At 41.6% G+C, this 24,948-nt stretch overlaps 1 protein-coding gene across 5 annotated transcripts in view; it reads right to left on the bottom strand.

Moving 5' to 3' along the window:
- Positions 1-2,800: 2,800 nt before the first annotated feature.
- The window catches only part of DISC1 (DISC1 scaffold protein), a 411,890-nt gene continuing 389,742 nt past the window's right edge, over positions 2,801-24,948 (bottom strand). For 4 of the 5 annotated variants that reach the window (XM_030935640.1, XM_030935641.1, XM_010374059.2 and 1 more), the window contains 2 exons: positions 16,767-16,884; positions 2,801-6,217 (listed from right to left, as the gene is read on the bottom strand). In XM_030935640.1, coding sequence (XP_030791500.1) covers positions 6,084-6,217; positions 16,767-16,884 — 252 coding nt within the window. In that variant the 3' untranslated portion in view covers positions 2,801-6,083. Of the gene's footprint in view, positions 6,218-16,766; positions 16,885-17,863; positions 17,995-24,948 lie in introns of those variants that run through there. The other variant, XR_004058726.1, reaches the window with a different exon arrangement.

The following is a 24,948-nucleotide window of genomic DNA, read 5'->3' as shown; positions in this document are numbered from 1 at the left end:
CAGCATGGCTGGGGAGGCCTCAGGAAGGCCTGGTGGAAGGCAAAGGAGAAGCAAAGCACCTTCTTCACAAGGCGGCAAGAAGGAGAAGTGCTGTGTGAAGGGGGAAGAGCCCCTTATAAAACCATCAAATCTTATCAGAACTCACTATCATGAGAACAGCATTGGGGAAACTGCCCCCATGATTCAATTACCTCCACCTGGTCTTTCACTTGACACATGGAGATTATGGAGATTATGAGGATTATAATTCAAGGTAAGATTTGGGTGGGGACACAAAGCCTAACCATATCAATTTCCTTCTCATCTTAAAATCGTCTGATCACATTATGTCATAGGTCATACTTGCCTTTTTATCACCAATATCAGGTGCATACCCTAGCACAGTGCTGGGCACACAGTAGGTAAATAAAGAGCAGATGAATCCTGCATGAGCAGCAAGGAGACCTGGGCAACCATCAACAGCCTGTGTGCCCAGCCCTACTTGAGGGCCTACTCTCAGGCTCATTAATTATGTTTTTTTTTCTTAAAGAAATGATTTTATTTTGAATAGGTAAATATATGCACACAGTACCAAATGTTTAAGAGAAGAGTATAGAGCAGAAAAGTAAACCTTCTTCCTATTTTTTTTCCACTAAGTCGCCTGGATACCTTTCCAGTGATAGCTCTGCAGTGACAAGCACATATGTACATAAATTTTTTTTAGCAACTGTAAAGCATTCCATACTGTGAATGTACAGTAATTTATGTAACCAGCCTCCAATTTATGCAAATGAAAATGTCAGTTGTTTCTCATTTTTGTCCTTACAAACAATGCTACAAATGCACACCTGCAATTCTGCACACATGTACCACTGCAGTTTAAGTTTCTAGACACAGAACGGCTAAAAGGACGAATGGGAGAATGCATATGGGGGCTAATAGACATCTATTGTCCCATTTGGGATCAGGAAATATTTATAAATTGACTGCTGGAAATTTTTAAATTTATGATGCCTTCCTATCCAAAAGCTTAACGTGTCTTTCCATGTATTCAATTCTTGTCTCATGTCCTTCATCTTAAAATTTCCTTCATCTAAGGCTTACGCATTTCTTATATAAATGTATTCTTAGCCATTTTCTCTTGCTTTATGTTGCTACTGAAAATGGGGTCTTTTCTTATACTCGATCTTCAATAGTCTGCACATATGAAGGCTGTTGATTTTGGTTGTGTTGATTTTGATTGTGTTAATTGTGTGAAAGTTTTTCTACTGATTCTCTTAGGTTTTCAAGCTTACAATAACATCATCTGTGAATATTAAAGCTTTATTTTTTCTTTTCCAAATTGTAACCCTTCTATATTTTTCTTGCCTAACTAAATTAGCCAATATCTCCAGTAAAATATTTTCATTGGTATTAAGGGTGTCTTTGTCATGTTTCCAACTCTTAGTGGTAATGTTATTTTCAATTTCCTTAATCTAGGAGTCTGGCAATAGAATATTTCATGATTTTCTGATTTACTGATATCTGGAAGTAAACACATATGCAATTCTAAAGCATGGCTTTATTATAAATGTTTTGTATAATGTAAGTAATTGTACAATTAATCATCCTGTAACAGAAAGATGAGATGAATAAACCTGATACATTTTTCTATCATTCATACTTCAAAGGACAAAAACTCATCAAGGCGCACCATGGCTTGGATATCAGCTTTTATTTTCTATAACAAAAAGTAACCTTAATGAAGCAATAAATTATATGACAAAATTCAAAGATCAGATAAGGTGAGGATATTAAAAATAAAAGTATTGAATTACGTATACAAGAAGGCCTTGACCAGTAAATGCATGGTTGCTTTTCTCCACAACACGGAATTCACAATACTGGAACACTTCTGAAAAACACCAATTGGTTGAGGATCTTCAAGAAAATCTGCCCAGTGTCAGGCTGTGAGTGGTTGTTCCTGAGATGACTGGGGAATGGTTAGGTTAGGATGATGGTGGGGTGAATATGTTTGTTGAAGCCTGTCTGAGCCTAGACTTCACAGTGAGGCTCCCCTGGCAGTGTGGGAAGCCTCATTTGCCCCAGGCTCAGTTTCTTTGACTCCCCAGCCAAGATTTCCACAGTGCCCATGTGTTCTTAACCAGGTGAACGAGTAAGTTCCATGGTTCAAAATCTCAAAAGGACATTAAAGGAACTTTAGGAAGAGTGCTGGTTAAGAGCATGCTGCCTGTCTGTGACTGTTAGGGTCACTATTACTCCCCATTTTACCAGCTCTGTGGCTTAGAAAAAGGGAATTAGTCCTTTTAAGGCTCAGTTGCATCATCTACAAACACCATCCTTATAAGGTTGATATAGGGATTATAGGATATGACTATAAAGGGCTTAGCATGGTAAGGGCTTAGCATGGTACCAACCCTTACATGTTTCTGGGGTGGGGGAAACCAGCCTTACTGCGGGGAAAGATAAGTTCCCAATATTACACACTAATTTGGAGAAGGATCAATTCAGTTTTGAAATTTCAGAAAGTTGGCCGGGTGCAGTGGCTCATGCCTATAATCTCAGCACTTTAGGAGGCCAAGGTGGGTGGATCGCCTGAGGTCAGGAGTTTGAGATTCTCCTGGCCAACATGGCGAAACCCTGTCTCTACTCAAAATACAAAAATCAGCTGGGCCTGGTGACGAGCGCCTGTAATCCCAGCTACTTGGGAGGCTGAGGCAGTAGAATAGCTTGAACCCAGGAGGTGGAGGTTGCAGTGAGCTGAGATTGCGGGGCCACTGCACTCCAACCTGGGTGACAGAGTGAGACTCCATCTCAAAAAAGCAAGAAAGCAAGAAAGCAAGCAAGAAAGCAAGCAAGAAAGCAAGCAAGCAAGCAAGCAAGCAAGCAAGCAAGCAAGAAAGAAAGAAAGAAAGAAAAAGAAAGAAAAAGTAAGTTGGATGGAACTGGGACTGTTGTGATAGACAGCATGTCCTAACTCAGGCCAGTGAAAGAAAAATGGGTGACCATTTGAAAGCCAGCATTCCAGCAAGGCAAACAGTATAATACCACACATTCTCCCACACCACATCCCAGTCACATCAGATTCTAACTCATCATTTTCAATATGTGCTTTTGCTTATGATCTTGGCTATCTCCAATATAAATTTTTATTGTTGTTGTTTCGATGCTTTTAAATCTAAGCCTTAACTTCTCTTGGATATTTTTATGTTCCCCTGACAAAAACTGCTCTATAGTATGATTGAGGATACAAATCCTGTGTCTCCCAGGGTCAAAGTAGCTTAAGACACTGGGGTTGTCCTGAGGAGGTGGTGTAGCCAGAGGAAGCACTCTGGCCCTTAGCAGGCTTTCTGAATAACACTCTAAGACCAAGTCAAGACAACAGATGAGTTACAGTACATGGTTTAAACATTACTCACCTGCCCAAATACTTCAAAATTTGCAGCAGGGAAATGAACACACTATCTACTAGAGGTACCAAGGAACCCTTATTTGGGGTTCAAATAATTCAAGGCAGTTATTAACTTGCAGAATTTTCAAATACATCATGACCTCACAGAATTATTTCATGATGGTGTCTGTGTAATACAAAACACTTGGGCTAGTGACGGTTAAGATGTCTTGTGTCTGGGAGGCTTTTTAAAAAGACATATGTCGAAGTAGGAATTTGCTATTGGCAATGTGGCCAATCCTGACTCTTCCCAAGTTTTGCTTCACTGGAATTAATTCAAGGACTCCAAGTGCCATGTGACCAGTTCATAATTTTCTGTAGACACAATTATAAATAATTGAGGAATTTGGTTCATCATTGAAAAGTGAAGTCCAGGAACAAGCTAATTATACTTATTATTAAAATATGTAGAGTGTATTTTACTCAAGATGAAGCCATAGGGAACACAATCAGCATATTCACATATTGTGCTTTTGGTTTGTTTCCTGGACCCCAGCCAACCGCTGGCTTCAGCAGGGCCATCTCCTTGACTGAGGACAGAAGTGTGGCACAGCATGGAAGGCTGAGCAGAGCACCAGATGCCTTCTGGAAATGCCAGTGTGACTTCAGGAAATAACAAAAATGGTGTCATATCCATGGATCCTAGTGAAGGCAGGAACATCACTGTCCCTAATCACATATATGAGAACAGAAGCACAGACAGAACCACCACTGGATTAAATTTACCGATCTGTGGCAGGTAGTTATTAAGCTCAACACTCTGCAAAACTGTGAGTGTGGTTTCTACAGCGATGTAAATCAGAGTTTGGACTTGCACTTCCTCAGAGAATGCAGTGCTGTACGATACTAGATCTGTGGCATATGAATAGGAGTTACATGAAAAAAATTCACGATCCATTAAGCTTGGAAAGTTTGAGGTTAGATAAAATCAAGTGAGTTTACTTACTATAAGTTTTCTCAGACTAATATGCTAATGCGCGTTGTGGTTCTCCAAGCAGATATTATGGTATGGTGTATTTATCAAAGGTACTTGACCGGAGAGGGGACTCCTTTGTTTAGAGCATCTCTTGGGGCCACCTTCCTCAGTGCACTTTGGGAAGTGCTGCCTAATTGAAATCAGCCTGTTTTGCAGCTGTCTCAATAGGAGTCCCAGCTGGGCCAAAGAAGCAGCCCAGCAGGAGCCTGAAATGCCCTTGCATTATTGAGTACTGCACTGATATACTAAGGACTACATTGCCTATATAAGTACTCAGTACTCATAGTACTGAGTACTAACTGCCCTGTGTCACTGAGTTCTGTGCTGTCCTACTGAGTACTACACTGTGTTACTGAGCACTCCACTGCCTTACTGAGCACTGCACTGTGTTACTGAGTTTTGCACTGCCTGACTGAGTACTGTACTGTCTTACTGAGTACAGTACTATATTACTGAGTACTGCACTGTTACTGAGTACTGCACTGCGTTACTGAGTATTGCACTGCGTTACTGAGTACTGCACTGCCTTACTGAGTACTGTACTGTATTACTGAGTACTTCACTGTGTTACAGAGTACTGCACTGTATTACTGAGTATTGCACTGCCTTACTGAGTACTGCACTGCCTTACTGAGTACTGCACTGTATTCCTGAGTACTGCACTGCCTTACTGAGTACTGCACTCCCTGAGTACTGCACTGCCTGAGTACTGTATTGTATTACTGAGTACTTCACTGCCTTACTGAGTATTGTACTGTATTAATGAGTACTGCACTGTGTTACTGAGTACTGCACTATTACTGAGTATTGCACTGCCTTACTGAGTACTGCACTGCCTTACTGAGTACTGCACTGCTTTCCTAAATGCTGCACTGCCTGGCATTGAGTGAAACAGGCTCCACGGGAAAACAGAACAGGCTCAAACATTTTATACAGGTTTTCCCTGATCCATCCACAGCCTCACTGTGGGTAAATTTCATAAATTTCCTGATGAAACACAGACTCTCAGGGATCCTTTCTTCAGGTGCAATCATTGCCACAAAAGGAAAATTGAAAGGTGGTATACCACTGAGAGGCTGTTGTCTTACCAAAATATCTTTTGGAAGTTGCATATTAATTTTTCTAAGATAATATTAGATCACAGGAGAAGTAAGGTGAAAAGCTGTTAATTCCAGACTCTGAGGTTAATTAGCTCTCTTAGATCGTGCACCTGTAGGAACGTGTAACAGGTATGATGACAGAGTCTTATGCTTGGTTTCCTTTTTATAGAATCTTGAATCAGGAAATATTTTAGTTGCAGCAGAAGACAAATGCTACAGAGAAAAGAGACATTTTTCCAGAATTCACCCCAACTTCTAATGGGGGCTGAGATGAAAATATTCTCAAATCCTGTGCAAGACATTCCCATGAATGACATGGAAGAGAAATTTTTGAGTGACATTTGGAAGGAAATTCAGCAAATCCGTCTCTCTCTCCATATTCCAATTTGCAGACTCCTCAGTTTCAGACTCATGAGAATGAACATGAGCCACCTTTCCAATGAAAGACCTCAAGGCTCTGTATCTCCATAATTAATTCAGGCACATTAGTTATGCAGGGGGAGAGGATAGCAGCCCCCCGGGTCCAAACTGTTGACATGGTGGCCCACCTCCCCCCCCATCCCGTCTCTCCTCAGGCTTATGCTTCCCGGACACCAGCTGTCACGCAGGAAGCTGCAGCTTCTCTTTCCCCTGCCTCCTTTGCCGGCTGCAGTTGCAGGATCATGGCCTGCAGAGTTTCCTTCACCATCTGGAGCTCCCTCTTGAGAGACTGTGGGCACGTTGTTAAGGAGCACATTTGAAGGTGATGGTGGCCCTCTGCAGCCTCCAAGGGATTGATGAGCACGTGAGCCTACTGGAAGCAGATGGGCACTGCCACCTAATTGCAGTTTCAAGTTCTTTCAAATTGGATGAATTAAATATTAATATAAATTTTATACTTTTTCTTTTAAGAATGACTGCAATTTCTACAATGCCTGAGGTATTGACCATCTCAAGTCAGGTCTTAGAAAGGAAATGGAAGAGACAGCTCTTAGCCGAGACAGATGGCCAACTTAGATGCTCAATGATATGCAGTTGGCGTAACCATAACTCCAGCTAAGCCCCAAGTTGGGGCGGGGCAACTGTCAGATGCAAATACTCTTGACAGTGGAAAGGGTAGAATGCTTGAAATCAAAATCTCGTCGAGAAATACAGGATTTGGGGTCACCATAAGTCGGGAGAGGCATACTGGACCAGACTCAGTTATTAACACGGTCTCTGTTCACCATTAACCAGTCTTGTCACCCTATGCAAACCAGTTAAAGCCTCAGTTTTCTCTTAAGATGATGACTTTGAAACCCCTCCAGGTCTAACCTGCTGTTACCTGTTAGTATATTCCCAGTGACTAGGAAGGGCACTCAAGACTAGATAGAGTCCATCAAAGGGCAGAGAGTCTGCTTTCTCCGGTTTGGTTCGTTGGTTCTTTTTTTTTCTGAAGCTGTTGGGCTCTTCATTTTCTAACCTATAAAGTTATTTCTCACATGGAGAAAACAATCATAGAGAACTTAGCAAACAGTAACAGATAAGGCTGTAGTTCTCTTAAGAAATGGGTTCTCGTCCGGGTGTTCAAGCAGGGGAATGTTTAACCAACAGTGGTTTTTCTGTCCACACATCATCCAGTTCATCCTTTCCCTTTTTACTTGTAGTCAGAACAACTCTAAGGCAAATGCAGGGTGAGAGTTGGGTTTAACAAGCAAACTGATCCATTTTCATCCAACAGGGACCAAGGGGGAAAGTAGAAATATGTTGACACCACCTAAATATGCTGAAGTCATCACATGAAGCCAGACCACTCCAATAGTACTAGATCAGACACGGAGGGAATGGAGAGCTTTGGGAAAGGGAGTCTGACTATTTACAGACCACCTACACTACCATGTGGTTCTCCCAAAGTGCAATGTCAATGCAACGACAAGAGAAAAAGACACCCTTACAAACCACTGTGGAAAGCGTTCCCTTTCTTTTTCTTCTTCTTTTTTTTTTTTTTTCTTTTTTGAGACAGAGTTTTGCACTTGTAACCCAGGCTAGAGTGCAATGGTGTGATCTCGGCTCACTGCAACCTCCGTCTCCGGGGTTCAAGTGATTCTCCTGCCTCAGCCTCCCAAGTAGCTGGGATTATAGATGTCTGCCACCATGCTAATTTTTGTATTTTTAGTAGAAATGGGGTTTCACCAGGTTGACCATGCTGGTCTCGAATCCCTGACTTCAGGCAATCTGCCTGCCTCGGCTTCCCAAAGTGCTGGGATTACAGGCATGAGCCACCATGCCCGGCCTCCTTTCTTTTTTCAACAAGGAACTTCAGAGGATCCTGGGAATTATGCAAACGAATCTCTTCTAAGCAAATGTGCCGAACCACCCTGCAAAGTTCTGGCAGTTTTTCACCTTCTTGAAGCTTCACTAGACTCTATCATTTGTTTAATTTACATGCATTTACTACTAGGGTTCTCTCCTTGCATTTGAACTTGAGGAAAATGGGAGGTGGGTAGGAGGGGGCCCAAGGGAGGAAAGAATCCAATATTCGCCTTTCTTTTTCTTTCTTTTTTTTTTTTTTTAAAGAGGCTTTGGTTGCTTCCATTTCTTGCATAGCTCTGCTAATCTTTAGTGAAAACATATACGACTTCATACAAGCAAAAGCGTAAGTGGTCCCAGACTGAATACCAAACTGGAATTTAATCACAAAGTTATGCTACAACTATGAAGAGCAGGCATGGAACTTAAGCAGTTTATGAATCCTGACAAACTCCTGAGATTTAATTACCTTTGACATGTAGCCTGGGACTACATGCCGCTATTTGTAATGTGCTAAATGATGACAAAGGTTTTTAGAGAGAGAACGTGAATCAAAATGTGATGTTTCTTTAAAAACTCATAAAACTTCTGGCACTGGCAGAACACACTGAAAAGGTTAAAAGTAAGGAGTGAGAAGTTTCAAAAGCAAAAGACGAAGTTAGTCTATAACTAAATTAACACATCAGCCCCTCATACAACAATCACTAACACAGATAGGGGTCAGAAAACCAGCATTTGAGGAGGTAATTCCCTAGCTATGGTGAGCTCGGCAAATCATTGAATGCTTAATTATTCTACTGGTAAAATACTGAATCTCGTACCTTCCTTACAGGGTTAGGGTTCCAAGAAATATTTTTTCCTTGTGAGAGTATAGTGTCTTTTTTTTTTTTTTTTTTTTTTTTTTGAGACGGAGTCTCACTCTGTGGCCCAGACTGGAGTGCAGTGGTGCGATCTCGGCTCACTGCAAGCTCCGCCTCTTGGGTTCACGCCATTCTGCCTCAGCATCCGGAGTAGCTGGGACTACAGGCACCCGCCACCACGCCCGGCTAATTTTTTTTTGGTATTTTTAGTAGAGACGGGGTTTCACCGTGTTAGCCAGGATGGTCTCGATCTCCTGACCTCGTGATCCACCCGTCTCGGCCTCCCAAAGTGCTGGGATTACAGGCTTGAGCCACCGCGCCCGGCCTAGAGAGTATACTGTCTTTTGTGAGTCGTCATGAGATTTAAAGTTTATTTCTTAATATAACAGATGTAACAAATACCTTAGGCTCTGTCAAAGCAGGGTTGGACATCAGAAATCCTAGAAACCTCATTTAATGAGCCTGTGGGGGGAAAAATCATTAAAATAATAATTAAAATAATATTTTATTTGCAAAGTACTTCTCTCTAACCAACCTGCCTCTATGATCCCTTACAAAGTGTGAGTTACAAAGCATTTTGGATGTACTGGAATGGAAGAGTGCCCAGGGAAAAATGCACAATGGGGTGGGGGAAAGCACATTCGAGAATAATTTGTATGGAATGATCCTAATTTTGCAAACAAAGACTATTGAGATAAGCCATTTATAGGTCTAGAAAAGGGCTTCAGGAGGACAAAGTAGTGATCTCCAGGTAGAGGCAATGGGAGGGAAACAGCTTTTTTATTTTCCATACTTCTGTGATATTCACAATGGAAATGCATTGCTTTCATATTTAAATCAATATGTTTATAAAATAAATCACTGGAAACATTTCCCTGTTAAGCAGTTGGGAGAAATGAAAGTGCAGAGAGAGGTCCTCATTCTTTCTTTCATTCATTCAAACATTCAAATGTTTCCTGAGTTTCCACTGTGTGTTAACAAATGTTATGGACACAGCAGTACAGGAGTGAATCAAAGTCACTGCTATCATGGATGGCATAAATACCTACGAGAGCAGCAGACAGTAAACAGGCGCCATGTTGATAGTATGTCCAGCTGTGCTGTGTTCACAGTGAGATGGGAGGAGCTGTGGGAGGACCTGGAGCAGAGGGGTGACATGTCAGTTTGGCTGCTGTGCTGAAAATGGATTAAAGGGGGTAAGGGTAGAAGCAGAGAGTGACCAATTAGGAGACCACTGCAATCGTTCAGGCAAGAAACAATCATGGCTTGACCAGGGTAGTGGCAGTGGAGGTAGGAGAGGTGGCTAGATTCTGGATGTGTTTTGCAGATACAATCAAGAGCATATGGTGACAGACTGGATGTGGGACATGGAAAACGGAAAAGCCATCAAGAAGGACTCCCTGATTTTTTATCTGAGCAAATAATTAGAAAAACACAAAACACATCTGTATTTTATTAAGAAGGAGAGGACTAGGAATGAGCGTTTGGTGTTTTTGGTAGAGGAGGGAAGGAATTGGATTTTAGACAGGATAAGTTGGACAAGCTTATTAGCCAAGAGAAGATGCTAAGTAGAAAATAGATAAAAGTCTGGCATTCATACTGAACCATATATTTTTAAAAAATATTTTGCAACATTTTCTCACTGACTTACAGAAAAATAAGCTATCTCATTTGATATATCTAAGCAAGATCTTAAGGCTAAGTAGTAGCTATAATCAGATTTTCTGATCACTAATCCAATAAGCTCATAGTTGAAGCCCATTGAGACACTTGACCTTGACCTTAATTTTTGTCAAAGAACTGAAAAACAATTGGAATTTTAGGCAAATTGAAATTTTAGGAAAATTCCAAAACTATTGAAATTTTAGGCAAATCCCAAAACTAGAATAAAGGTGCTAACTGCACCTAACTGCAAGAATAGGCCTCAAAAAAGCAGAATAATTCTTATGAGCCCTGTGCCTTAGGGACCTGAGTTGCTAAGTATCTGCCCCCCATAACAGATATATCACCAAGTACCCGTGGTATCTAAGAAAATTAGCAGATTCTTTATAACAACGTCACAGGGATGAACATCCTAACATCTTTAAAACACCTTTGGAACCCAAGCCCATTCTTTACCTCCCTGGAATAGACTAGCCACATGGCAGGTAAGTATGTAACTTGCTAAAAATGTCTGTGTTTGCAATTAGCAAAGGAGTAAGACAGCAGGACACCTGCATTCAGGAATAGATGATAAGGCAATATTGTGATTTGGGGCACCATTTGCAAAAGATTCTGGAATTCTTTAGCTGGAGTCTTCTGTTTTTATAAGAAAACAATTGAGTGTCTTACTGTCAATGAAATGTCCAAGTGAGCATTTCAATGGCTTAGTCAAACTTAGGTCTTCGGTTCATCTGACCTAGTTTGATTCAAAAAGAAACAATAGTACAAGTTGAGCATCCCAAATCCCCAAATCCAAAATTTGAAATACTCCAAAATCCAAAACCTTCTGAGCACTGACGTGATGTTCAAAGGAAATGCTCATTGGAACATTTCAGATTTTGGATTTTTGGATTTGGTGTGCTCAACTAGTAAGTATAATGCAAATATTCCATCATCTGAAAAAATCAGAACTTCAAAACACTTCTAGTCCCAAGCATTTTGGATAAGGGACCCTCTTATCATTTGAAAGTGCTGCTCCTATGCTACATTATTTCTTCTTACCACCATTCCTTCCTGGGTAGCCACTACAGCCCATAGTGCTGGAGAATTTAGTACTGGAGATCCTCATGGAAAAGCCACGAGGATCGCAGTCTTTTAAGAAAAAAGAGGAAAACCTTGACTATACCCAAGACTTGATTCAAAGAATTTGATACTTGTACACGGAAACTCTGTGTTGCCTATCTTGTGCCAAGCCCACCTCGTGCTTAGCCAGAAGCAGGACAGCCCTGTGTCTACACCCTTGCCCTTCCCCACTCACTGTAGGGCTCCAACTCTTCCTTGTCCCGTTTCAAAGCCAAGTGAGAGCCTAAGGAAAGAACTGTGACTACTATATCTGCACCAGCCCACCACTCACAAAGCTTTAGATACTGCCATCTTAGGCTCTGGGTTTTCTTTCTTTTCCTTTCCTTCTTTTCTTCCCTTTTTCTCCCTTCCCTTCTTTCCCTTTTCCCTTCCCTTCCCTTCTCCTTTCCCTTGTCTCTTCTCCCTTCCCTTCTCTTCCCTTCCTTCTCCTTTCCCTCTCCCTTCTCTCCCCTTTTCTTTCCTCTTTTCCTTTTCCTTTCCTTTCCCCTCCTTCCCTCCCTCCTTTCTCTTTCTTTTCTTTCTTTCTCTTTTTCTTCCTTTCTTTTCTTTCTTCTTTCTTTTTCTTTCTTTCTTCTCCTTCCTTCTTCTTCTTCCTCTTCTTCTTCTTCTTCCCTCCTTCCTCCTCCTTCCTTCCCTTGGGAAGGACGGAAGGAAGGAAGGAAGGAATTCCCTCCCTCCCTTCCTCCCTCCCTTCCTTCCTTCCTGTTCTCTCTCTCTCTTTCCCTTGTCTCCCCCTCTTTCCTTCCTTCCTTCCCACCCTCCTTCTTTGGCAGTGTCTTACTTTGTTGCTCAGGGTGGAGTGTAGTGGTGTGCAATCTCAGCTCACTGCGACCTCCACCTCCTGGGTTCAAGCAATTTTCATGCCTCTGGAGTAGCTGGGACTACAGGTGCGCACCATCACGCCCAGTTAATTGTTGTATTTTTAATAGAGATAGGATTTTGCCATGTTGCCTAGGCTGGTCTCGAACTTCTGGTCTCAAGCAATCCACCCATCTCAGCCTCCCAAAGTGCTGGGATTAAGGTGTAAGCCACCACACCCGGCCAGGCTCTGGATTGTTTTTATCTATAAACTATGTGAGTGGAGCTCCATGATCCACATGATCCCTCTTCCAGCCCCTCAGCTCTAGAAGTGGAAAACATCTCCAAGGAGGCAGGACAATTTCCCATAATTCCTGTTACCTTGGTCTGTTCAAGCTAAAAATTTGAAAGTTGAACTAAACCAGGGTCCTACAGAGCTGTGGTGTTTGCGCACAAGCCTGGATGTATTTAGAGCATGCCGTCGAGCACCACCAAAACTAATCAATTGGGCACCATGCACTCCAAATAAGCAGAGAAATAGAATTCCACAAGGGCTTCCCAGACATGAATGTAAATACAACTGCAAACAGAACCAGAGTGTCTCTACTTCGTCTATGACTGAGGGGCAGGCAGAGCTACCCTGAGGGCTTTAAAATATGCCAAAAATGTACATATCACAAGTGTACTTCTTTTCCTTTGAAAGTGTGTTGTAGAAATTGAAGGAGGAAGAAAATGAGAAAATTCCTGCTTAAAAATCCCCCTTAATTTGGAAGGTTTTTGGTTACAACATTTTGAGCATGGAGGAGACACTGCACACAATCAAAATGTTTTTCAAAACATAACTGCTAATTAGGACCCCAGATGACTGTGAAAATGCACTAGAGATTCACTCTACTGCTCCTGGAAGTCCCAGCTTGACTGGCTGTGAAGTCACACCTCCTGTCCCCTTCTCAGGCACTAGGCGTGAGCCACCTCTCCACCGCCAGCTCTCCCAATTAATGGTGCAGACTGTTTTCAGACACTCGCTGCCACAGTAGCTGATGGGTTTGTGTTGTTATTTGGTCATGCTACATGTAATTTGGTGAGCCTGTCAGGACGATGAAGAGGCATGGGCTGTTTCCTCTCCCTCCTTGGATTTGTCAATCAGTGTCTTCTTGATAAAAGTAGGAGACACCCAGTAGGCTGCCCATAACATGAATATTAAATTAGGAGGCCACAAGGACCTATTTGGAAACTCAGTCCCACTGCCCACCCCTAGCCTCTGTTGATGCCACACTAATAGTCCTTACGCACACGTATGGTTTATGCAAAAACTAAGTGTTTTCCACACAAAGAATAAATATCCATGGTAGCATCTGTGGCTTGAGTCTTTCAGACGTGGACGTCCAATGTGGGCTTACATTAATCACATTCCAATGTGGACTTAGATTAATTGGGTACCCTCTACCTCACATGCACAGTAGGCTCTGGCAGCATGCTTAATGGAATCAAACAAAATACTGCACTCACTGTGCAGTCCTTCTGTATCGCTTACAACAAGCTGTTTCTTTCAGCCACACTCAGCACTGTATCTTTGATCAAACATGGACATATAAACCAGTCAGAGTTTGGCTGTAGGATTCTGGCAGCCTCTCTGAATCTCTAGAGAAGCTCTCATTTGAAACAACGGCTTTTGTTTGTGTAGGGGAGCCTCCGTAGAGCCTTGTAAACATGTCTTTCTATCTTACGGTGTAATGTTCCACTCAAATTTAAGTGCCTCTTTGTATGAATTCAAAGACACCTTCTGTGTATTTATTCTCAATCAGTGACAGAACAAAAGACTGGAATTTGAAGAAAAGTCTGGATTGAACTCCATATCATTGTGTAGATTTTATTGGAGGGAGGGAGAGAGCTGACTTCAGTACCTAAACCAGTGCTTCTCTGCTTATCACAGCAGAGATCAGCGAAATTCTCAAAAAATGTAACATCAGTAAAATACTTTTATTATAGCTTAAAATTTTAAAGTAATTGTGTGTTCCATGGAACAGACCTGTCCATTTACGTATAGGCAATAGCTGCTTTCTGATGGGCCAAATAGGCCCACGGGGCTTGTGGCTGGAAAGTTCTGCTACTCATCAGAAATGACCTTGTGCCAGCCAAGTCGTTCTTATTTTTCGACTGTCAAGTCTTGCTTTTTTTCAACTGTCAAGTAGGGATAATAATCCCTATTTGTAGACGTTTTATCAGAATTAAATGACTTTTCATCTAAGCTATTGTGGAGCTACTGATTGATTTCTTTAAGTGTTTATTACCAAATAGTTGAATCAATCTACCTTGAAACTTTTTGTGCATAAATGGGATGTTCTTGGAGCTTGTGACTAACTTACTAAGAACTATGAGACAAATGGACTTGGATAACACTTTTCTACCTAAAATCATGCACTTACCCCTGGCTACGTTAAACGTACATTGTGAATATGGCCTTATTGAACCCCCATAAAAACCTTAGAGGTGTATGTTATCCTGACGTTACAGATGGGAACCCTAATGCTTAAAGAGGCATTATCACTTATCCATGATCCCACTGCTACTAAATCTGGCTTGGATCAGCTGTGGAAAAACTAAAAGGATCTTGTTTAAACACTGCTTAACCCCTTTTATTCTCAGGGGTCTTTGCTAGACCTGCCTCCCAGCTCTAGTAAAAATACGATCCAATTCCCCAGAATCAAACTAACCTTTTAGAAAATTTCACAACAAGAGACCAGCACAGAACCCTGACTGTAGCCCTTAGAACTGCTACCTGAAGACAGAGGTACCTCCTACTCAGGAACTGCCCATTTGGTGGGCTGGGGAACAGGAACTCCTTCATATCCACTGACTCTCTGCAGTGGGTTGCTCCTCTGTGCCTCATCATCTGCCCATTTGCTGGGAGCCATACCACCTTAGATGTGCTCAAAGATTTGTGACCCCATGAACATGGAATAAATAAAAACACCATCCTTATTCTATGTTTCTATGTTTCTTTGGGAAACTTTCTGATAATAGCTTAAATACAAGATTCTTAAGAGGCAGGAAATTATGAAGAACAGAGTATCTGCTTTTCAAAATTTACCTAAAGCAATGTGAAAATCGTTGCTGATTAACTTGAATAAATTTTCTGCTCAGCTTAATAAACAAGGTCAAAATATAAAGTTATAGCAAGGAAGGAAGCGTAGCATTGGATCTATCGTTAAGTCGCAGATCTGAGTATTTGTGACTAAGATTAATCCTTGGCCATTCAAAGCTACTTACACACACACACACACACACACACACACACACACACACAGCCCATAAAGTATGGTAAAAACTGGAATTCTAAAAAGTAAGACAGCAATGACAAGCAAAGACCAAAATAGCTAAATTTCTCACAAATGCATCTAATAAAAGACATTCTACTGAATAGAAAGATGAATAGGGAAGTGTTTTTGGCTACAGAAGTGTCAACTTGTGATTAAATAACTGAAAAGATATAGGGCTGCATATCCCTTCACCCACTGTGTACCCATTCGTTTGCTCTCAGCAGAACTAACCAGTGACAAACTGTGTCTACAGATCAAGATAGAACAGAGTGCTTCATATGGATGCATACCTAAGCCAGTATGTTCTCAAGCCATCTTGCTCACTAGCAGCTAGTTTTGAGGAAGGTGTTTATAGGTTAACACCAAGGATGTTAAGTCTGATGCAAGAAATTCTATCACTGGGAACCAGAAAGGACTAAACTGAGTTCAACCATGTGTATGTACATGGTTAGAAGTTGAAAGGAAATAATCCAAAGTCCTGTTTGTTTTGTTACTTACTGCCCATTACTAAGTAGAGTTGCTAGATAAAGAAACTCAGAGGTGGATTTAGGACACTTGGTATTGAAAAAGCTCATAGGAAAATGAGCCAGTCAACTGTTTTCTTCCACCAGGGCCACACAGAGCCGGCTTTACACCCACTGGAAACTGCATTTTGCTTTGGCTTCCTTGTGTGCATGTCTGAACTTAATTGTTAGCGGTTGGGTTTAGCAATTAAAAATACTGAATTGCAGCCGGATGTGGTGGCTCAAGCCTGTAATCCCAGCACTTTGGGAGGCCAAGGCGGGTGGATGACTTGAGGTCAGGAGTTCTAGATCAGCCTGTCAAACATGGTGAAACCCCGTCTCTACTAAAAATACAAAAAAATTAGCTGGGCATGCTGGTGGGCGCCTGTAATCCCAGCTACTCAGGAGGCTGAGGCAGGAGAATCGCTTGAACCCAGGAGGTGGAGGTTGCAGTGAGCTGAGATCACACCATTGCACTCCAGCCTGGGCATCAAAAGCGAGACTCTATCTCAAGAAAAAAAAAAAAAGAAAAAAAAATACTGAATTGCTTACTGAAAACTAGAGAGAAAATGTTTCATACCTGATAATCTCAGAGATCTGAGGTGCTCTGCACTATAAATAACAGCAGCATCTATTTGTTGCCATCTTCTGAGGCATAACTACCCTTTAAAGACGTTCTTTTATAAAATAACTTTGTCTTGCTTAATCTGCAAGATGAAAAGGATATGAATGAGATCTTCATCGTGACTGTGGATTGCTGTGTGAAGTTGCTCTTCCAAGTACAATAGCTTCTTGCCTATGTCTTCACACTTTTCTCCAAGTTCTGCAGAAAGGATGTAAGATTCCTGGCAAGAGGGGTGGGGGAAACAAGATCACTGGTTAGAGCCGTGAACACAGACAGCACACAAAGGGAAGCTTCCTGGAAAGAGCTCTCCCAGTTTCTGCACCTCAGTCAGAATTGTGCTAGGGCCTGTGTCTCCCCCGGGGATCAAACTTGAGAAGTTGTGAACTGATTTCAAGTTATGACCAAAGAATGAGCTTTGTCTACATAGTTCCACAGGCTACCTCCCTTGTCTGGTCATTTCAAAGTGCTGCTTCCAGTATGTCAAGTCCCAAAGCGGATTTATCAAACAGAAACTCTGAATCTTCCAGCTGTATCAATGGGCAAATTCAAAATTTAATAGGGATTCTAAAAAAAGTGGGGAGAGGGGTCACAGGAGCAACTGGGCTAACCTGTAAGGACAAAGGGAATATTCCTTTAAGGACACAGGAATTGACTAGGGCACTGAACATTTGTTTATACACTGACCACAGTCTCTGAATGCTAGAATGTAAGTGCCATGAGGTGTATATTGCACATACAGCTGCTGCTACCACCACCATACATGGGAGCTTAAGCCCCATAAGAGCAGGATGATGATGTCTTGCTTGCTGCTGGTCCTAGAGTCCCTGGCATAGTATCTGGCACATGACAGGCAGGTAGTATTGATTGATTTAAGGAATGAACAGTTGAGTCTTAGAGCTCCTTCCTTCTCTCATGTTTTCCCTTCAAACTTATTTCTATGAGCCAGAAAAGGGCCTTCTTTATGTCACTTTCCTGCACAAAACCACCACAGAGCAGAGTCTAAACTCTGCCTTCATATGACCTGGCACAAAGCCCATGGTTCAGCTGTATCCCCTCTACTCCCCTAAAGGCAAGCTAAGCTTTGCCAGCCAGACTAACCTGTTTGCCTTCTCTCATGCTGTTCTTTTTGCCCATGCACTCTTTCCCATTCTTCTCTGAAACCCAACCTTTCCTTCAAAGGCCCCAAATAATAATTTCACCTTGTAGGGCAATCATTCTGATAAGTGCTGTGTCCACTCAAGTGAGGTAAGCTCCCTGTGGGTAAGGGCCATGGGTTCATCATTCATCCCAGGGCCCCAAGTTGAATGCTGGGCATGTAGGAGGCCACAGACTTGTAAAGGAAAACAATAAACAAGGTTAAGAAAATGAGAACAGAAGACAGAGATTCTTAGAATAAAGCAGGGGGAGAAGCAAGAAATGAGCTCAGAAATAAAACTTAAATGTAAAGGTAATATTTCCTCAACTAAGAGTGAAAAGCTTAGAAGATACACTAAAAAAATTTTGCAGGTAGACGCAGTGGCTCGTAGCTGTAATCCCAGCACTTTGGGAGGCTGAGGTGGGTGAATCATGAGGTCAGGAGTTTGAGACCAGCCTGGCCAACATGGTGAAACTCCCATCTCTACTAAAAATACAAAAATTAGCTGGGCATGGTGGTGGGTGCCTGTAATCCTAGCTACTCAAGAGGCTGAAGCAGAAGAATCACTTGACCCCAGGAAGCGGAGATTGCAGTGAGCTGAGATCGCACCACTGCACTCCAGCCTGCACAACAGAGCAAGATTCCGTCTCAAAAAAACAAAAATGCATAAGGTAAACTATTAAGATATGTATTCAGCTTAAACTACAAGGTTACTACAAAAGCTACAGTGAATACCAGACAATAATAACAAAATGCCCAGGTGTGCGATAATAGTCCCTGTTTAAAGGTCTTTGGAGATTATGCGTTATATAATATTATAATCAGGATACACAAATAACAATTAAATTCAGGTATATAATTTGACTTTTGCTATATTAGCTTTAAAATTTACATGCCAATGGCCAACTACATTAGAATAAAATAGTGCTAATGGGAACTGCAAATAACTATTGTAAATATTGGAGAAGTCTAGTATATTGAAGAATGAGCTACAAGCTACAGAATGAGCTATATACATTTACTGCAAGTAAGTGTACATAGAAAAGAAATCTAGTGGCAATAACATACAATTGTGGGGACATATGGAAACAATTAAAGGAACTTTAATGTGAAGCACCCAGGAAAGTTTACTTGAAATTGACCATAACAGTGGTGATAACACAGCAAATACATAAAAATCAAGGATACATACATACATATATATATATATATATTTTTTTTTTCCTGATCCCAAAATAAAATTATCAGTCAAAGATGTGAAATTGAGGGTAGATTACACGCAAGTGTAGGAACTGGATAATGAGTAACACCGTCATCACATATGAAATAAATGAGACACCAAGAAAAAGAACATCTGGGAAAAAATGATTGACAGTCATGAAACCACAAATCATACAGGAAGGAGAAAAATACAGTGTTAGCAGGAAAATATATATGACTGAAAACACACTTAAAGAGAGAAAAAGCATAGACTCAGAACAGAAAACCAAGGAATTTAAAACACCCTTAAATGAAATCAAATGACTCAATCTTCATCTTACGGCTACAACAAATATGAAATCAAAGCTAAATTAAACAAATTTAAAATACAGTTTTACATTTCTCCCCCAAACATATAATTCCTGCTTGTTTTCCTTTTTAAATTATGTGCAGATTGATAGTAATGGCATAAATTTTGGAAAGCAATTTCAGACCACATAACAAGCGTTTTAAATTGTTCGTATCTTAGGACCCAATAATTTCCCTTCCTGGAATCTATCAAAAAGAAATAATTTGTTCATTTAAATTGAAATAACTTTTATTAAGCCCTTGTAATAAGCATGGAAGAATGCCTATCACATATATATCAAATAGAAATAAAAGATTTTTCATGCAAAAATGATGGCATTATAAGTATGGGAAAGAGGAAATAACTGCCCAACAATAAAGGGAATAGTTAAAATAAGTTCTGGTACATTAGATTTGAATTTAGCCATTAAAGTCATTTTTAATAAAAGAGCATTTAATGATGAAATAACTCAAATAGGCAAAGCATTAAAATATTTATAATTATTATTTTGTGGGGCAGTATTACAGGAAGTTTTTATTTTCTTCTTTATACTTGCCTGAACCTTTAACATCTCTAAAATTTGGAAAAAAGTTACCAAAAACTCTAATTCAAACATAACGAAAAAGGAAGAAATTTACCTGAATTTTTTTTTAGTTTTTTTAGTGATTAAAAAACAAAGAATATAGCATAAGGGAACAAATCCAGAGAGCTCAAGTCACCTTGTTAGCTAACAGAAGATCTGACTGGCATTCTTTTGTGGGGCTGGTTTTCCAAGGCAGTTACAGGACCTCTCTCAGGCTTGTGCAGGAACCACTACTTGTTGGTCTGACAGCTTGTGATTCTCAACTGAGAGGATATTGAACGTGAACCAGGTGGATATGACTTAAGAGATGTATTACTTTACTATAATGCTCTCACTTGGAATCTTGGGAATAGAATTAGTTTAGACCTAAACTGAGAATTGACAGCTGATGAGAGGGTAGATTAATATGTTTCTATCAATCTGATGAAAAATTCTGTTCTGTCCAAAGAAATCTGTCTGTCCAGAGAGAGCAGGGTGGGATCAGAACTATGGGTATTGGCTGGGTGTGGTGGCTCGCGCTTGTAATCCCAGCACTTTGGGAGGCTGAGGCAGGCGGATCACAAGGTCAAGAGAGACCATCCTGGCCAACACAGTGAAACGCTATCTCTGCTAATAATACAAAAATTAGCTGGGTGTGGTGGCTCACACCTGTAGTCCCGGCTACTCAGAAGGCTGAGGTAGGAGAATTGCTTCAACCCAGGAGGCGGAGGTTGCAGTGAGCCAAGATTGCACCACTGCACTCTGGCCTAGCAACAGAGGAGACTCCATCTCAAAAAAAAAAAAAGCACCATGAGTATCAGCTGTGCAAAGTTGCCCAGGTCCTGCCTACTAGCCCATAAATCAGGGACTAGGCAAAACTTCCTTGGCCATTTCCATACCATGCCCAGTTATGGCAGAGTGTAGCTGTGGTCATAGCAACACACTTTTCTGGAACATTGCCTCTCCACCATCAAGAAACAGAGTTTATTACTTCTCCTATTAAACCTGGATGGCCCTTGAAATTCCTTCAATGTATAGAACATAGTGAAGGTGACACTGCCTGACTTGCAAAGTCAGGTCATAAAAGGTGACATGTCTTTTCAGATCACCCACCCTGGAACCCAGCCTCCATGTTGTGAGGAAGCCCAAGCTATGGGCGGGCTGTTTATAGACATCTGGATGAGAGCCTCACCTAAAGCCCTAGTCAATAGTCAGACTTGGGAAGGACCGAACCTTCAGATGGTCCCAGCCCCTGTCTTCAAGTCATTCAGCTAACACCCAGACATTGTGGAGCAGAGACACCCTCCTCACTGTGCCCCACCCCAACTTCTGATCTACAGATCCACAAATATCCTAAATAGTTCTTTTAAATCACTAAGTTTGTGGTGATTTTGATGCAGCCATAGTAGCTAAAACAGTGGGCTTACATGGGTTGTCCCTACACAGAACCTCACATGAGTGGATAAAACGATTGCAAAATGTTAGCAAGAAGTGCATCTTCACTGGTATCTAGTTAGGGAGTTAACTGATGAGACTTTTGAAGCTCACTAAAGTGCTAATGCCCAGATTTGTCTCAGGGAGGGGAGCTCCTACCCATGCAGGGTGCTATGGCCATGAGGCTGGGAAGTGCAACAAAGACATTACAATGAGTGACCACCACCACTGGTCAGTGATCCCAGATCCCTGGCTCCTAGTTTAATATCTAAGTTATTGAACAGTACAGGCACATTTTCTGAGGGGTGTGTGTGTGTGTGTGTGTGTGTGTGTGTGTGTGTGTGTGTTTATGCACCAAGTATAGTCAAAATTTCCTAGGAAATTCCTCAGGAAGATATACCACAGTAAGTCCAACATATCTGATTGCAATACAACCCACAGGGCCTCACTTTCTTCCAGCTTTAGGAGAAGTGGCTCTTTCTTCAGTGGACACTTAGCAGAGCAAGGTGCTCACATCATGAGAGGCAGAAAGGTAAGAAATATACAGATTCCTGTCTCCCGGGCCCTCACACTGGCCTTGGGACACACCCACTGCCTAGACTGAAGGACAACATTGCTGTCTATTTAAATGATCATGTCCTCCTGGTATGTGATGTTTATATGTTACGGTCACACAGGACGGCATAGTCTCTGCAGGAAGCATCGAGCGTATTACACCACTTCTAGTTTTTCCCCTGCTTTGAAAGTACCTTGCTGGAGTATGTTCTCTCAAACCAGTGGGCTTTAGGCCTTATTCTGCAGAGATCCCCTGGTAGGAGGAAAAGGGTTTTTACTGTCAACCCTACCCCAATTTCTAATTTTATCTGTTTTATTTGTTAAGCCTTCAGAGAAAGCTAAATAAATAAATAAATAATGGGAGCTGTTGAAGAGAGTTTGTTTGCTTGTTTTAAAATAAAAGAAACTTTTTTTCAAAGAAGGTATCCTTAGTGAAAGCTTTGGAAGCACCGACATTTCTGTTTAAGCCAAAATAGTGAGTTGTAAGCCAGGTGTATTAATCAGGAGGCTCTGCCTTGAGATATAACTGCAAGAGAAACGGAACTTCCTTATCTTAACACCATCTTGTTTCCCAGGACAGCAAATGCATTTACAAAGATCTGCCTCCTTCAGGGCTACTAAGCATGTCGGAAACCTTCCCTGAGAATCTTAATACCTAGAAGCAGAGAGTGCTGCTGGATTTGGTAGGGGTCTTAGGAACCATCCTCAAGATTCAATTCCTTCTTTTACACACAAGAGGCTCGAAGAGTCTTTTAATTTTTATTTTTTTTATTTTTTTTGAGACAGAGTTTCGCTCTTGTTGCCCAGGCTGGAGTGCAATGGTGCAGTCTCGGCTCACTGCAACCTCCACCTCCCGAGTTCAAGCGATTCTCCTGCCTCAACCTCCCAAGTAGCTGGGATTACAGGCATGTGACTCCATGCCAGTCTAATTTTTGTATTTTTAGTAGAGGTGGGATTTCTCCACGTTGGTCAGGCTGGTCTCGAACTCCCAACCTCAGGTGATTTGCCTGCCTTGGCCTCCCCAAGTGCTGGGATTACAGGTGTGAGCCACTGCACCCAGCCAAAGAGGCATGTAACTTGGACAAAGTGGTGATGGAAAGAAATCAGAGAAGCAAACAGCGAGCGCCTGAAGACATGGTGTTCTCTTCCCTTCTACCCTCAGAACTCCGCAAAGTCTCAATTCCTGGAGCGTTCAGTCTTATTAAAGGGATATGCTCCCTCCAGGACACAGAGGCATACTGAGTGGAGATGACAGTGATGACGACCATGACAACCTGGGATGCAATGATGGGATGCAAGGACCCCCCCATTCACAAGTCCATAAAATACCAGGCTGGAAGCAGAGAAAAGCAAGCAGGCACATGGGAAAGGTGGCAAGAACGTCTCCTTTCCTAATAAGAACATGAGTATCTGGTCCCATCTCTCCCATCAACTCGGTGGATTCCAAATGAACATAGTCTGAACCATGTCCACAACTTCACACACTGAGTGTCTCTCAGTGTGCAATTTGTAACTTTTGCTCCCATTTGTACTTTTAAATTAAATGTGATGTGACCAAAAAAGAGAAAGCCTACATGACTGATACTTGATAATTAAAAATGCCACCCACTACAAAGCCACCAGGATTCCTAGCCGAAATGGAGTTTTGTAGGATTTGCAATTCTGAATGGATCACTGAAAGTACAGGTTGCTTGGCATTTCAAAATGTCTTTGAAGACTCTCCAGTAATTTGTCTTGTCAGGCAGTCCTTTCAGCAATTCAAATTATTATATTTTTCCTTTCTGAACATCCATCCCATCACTTAGCCCTAGGAATCATTGTTTTCCCTGCAGGTCAGAATGAAAAGCAGCTACAACAGGTAAATGGTCTGACTGCTACACCTAACACCCCCTCTCTTCAAAACCCTGCAGATTCCACTTCTTCCAGGAATGCTCCAATCCCGATTCTCCAACCCTGCCTGCCTCTGGGTAAGAGGAATTCCTCCCTGAGTGTGTAACCGCCTGTCTTCCTCACCAGATGATGACAGAATGATGTCCTGCCCCTGCCTCTGTCGTCCTACCTTGCTCATAAAAGGTGCCCAGTAATGCTTGTTGCAGCAACGAATGGAGACTCCTGTATCTTATGAGAACTTGGAAGAAGCTGTGCTGTTTTTCAGACTCCACTTCCAAGAGATCATTTCACCCAAGTGTAAAGAGCCAGGAAGGAAAACCAGCAAGAAGAACCTTTCTGGATGCTGAACACATGCCTTTGCCTCCGTGCAGCCAAGAACAGCCTGGGTTAATTTTCTTGCCACAGGGACAACCATGGGGTCCTGGGGTCCTCCACAGTACTGCTGTACACACATGGCTTTTATTGACCTCCAAGAAAGCCCTACCATCTTCCCTGCTGTCCCTCCACACGGGAATGATTCAGTAGCACCGACTCAGCCAGGCAATATTTCAAATATAATTTGCTTAACTCACCTCACGATCAAAACCCATAGGCCTGAATGTTTGGGCAGAAATTTTCAGCTGTGTTGAATTAGAGCTGATGTCAAATTTCTGTCCTGCTCACCCAACTCAGGGAGTGTGATTTAAAAACAGAAAATGGGATTTCCTTTGTTAGGCAGGATTTTCCCATTAAAGTGACTTTCAAAAAACATTTTTCTATAAAAGTGTATACCCAGAAAAGCATTCCGTTGCTAGCCTGAGCAGATGTCTAAACCACATGCCCCAGTGAGAAGAACAGCCACAAATTCCATGACCAGGGTCTCCAAGGACATTTTTACTTAGTTATAGTTCCCATAAACAAGGCTTAAGTCTTTCCCTATGACATTTGGAAGATATCAACATTTAAAATTTTAGAACTGGAGCTTATATTCAAAGGGTAGGGAATATATTACTAAATAATAATGGTTGTTTTGATAAGAGAAAGTATCTGGAAACAATATCTCATCAGGCTGTATCTAGAGTGATGAGGAAATCATATTTATTATTTCTATTCTGAATAGAAAATACCTTTGGAAGAGGTAACTGTTTACATTAAATTGCTAGGTAGGCGGGTACTACTG

This window comes from Rhinopithecus roxellana, chromosome 8, assembly GCF_007565055.1.
Source record: "Rhinopithecus roxellana isolate Shanxi Qingling chromosome 8, ASM756505v1, whole genome shotgun sequence".
Taxonomy (NCBI): domain Eukaryota; kingdom Metazoa; phylum Chordata; class Mammalia; order Primates; family Cercopithecidae; genus Rhinopithecus; species Rhinopithecus roxellana.
This window is presented reverse-complemented; position numbering and strand designations above follow the sequence as displayed.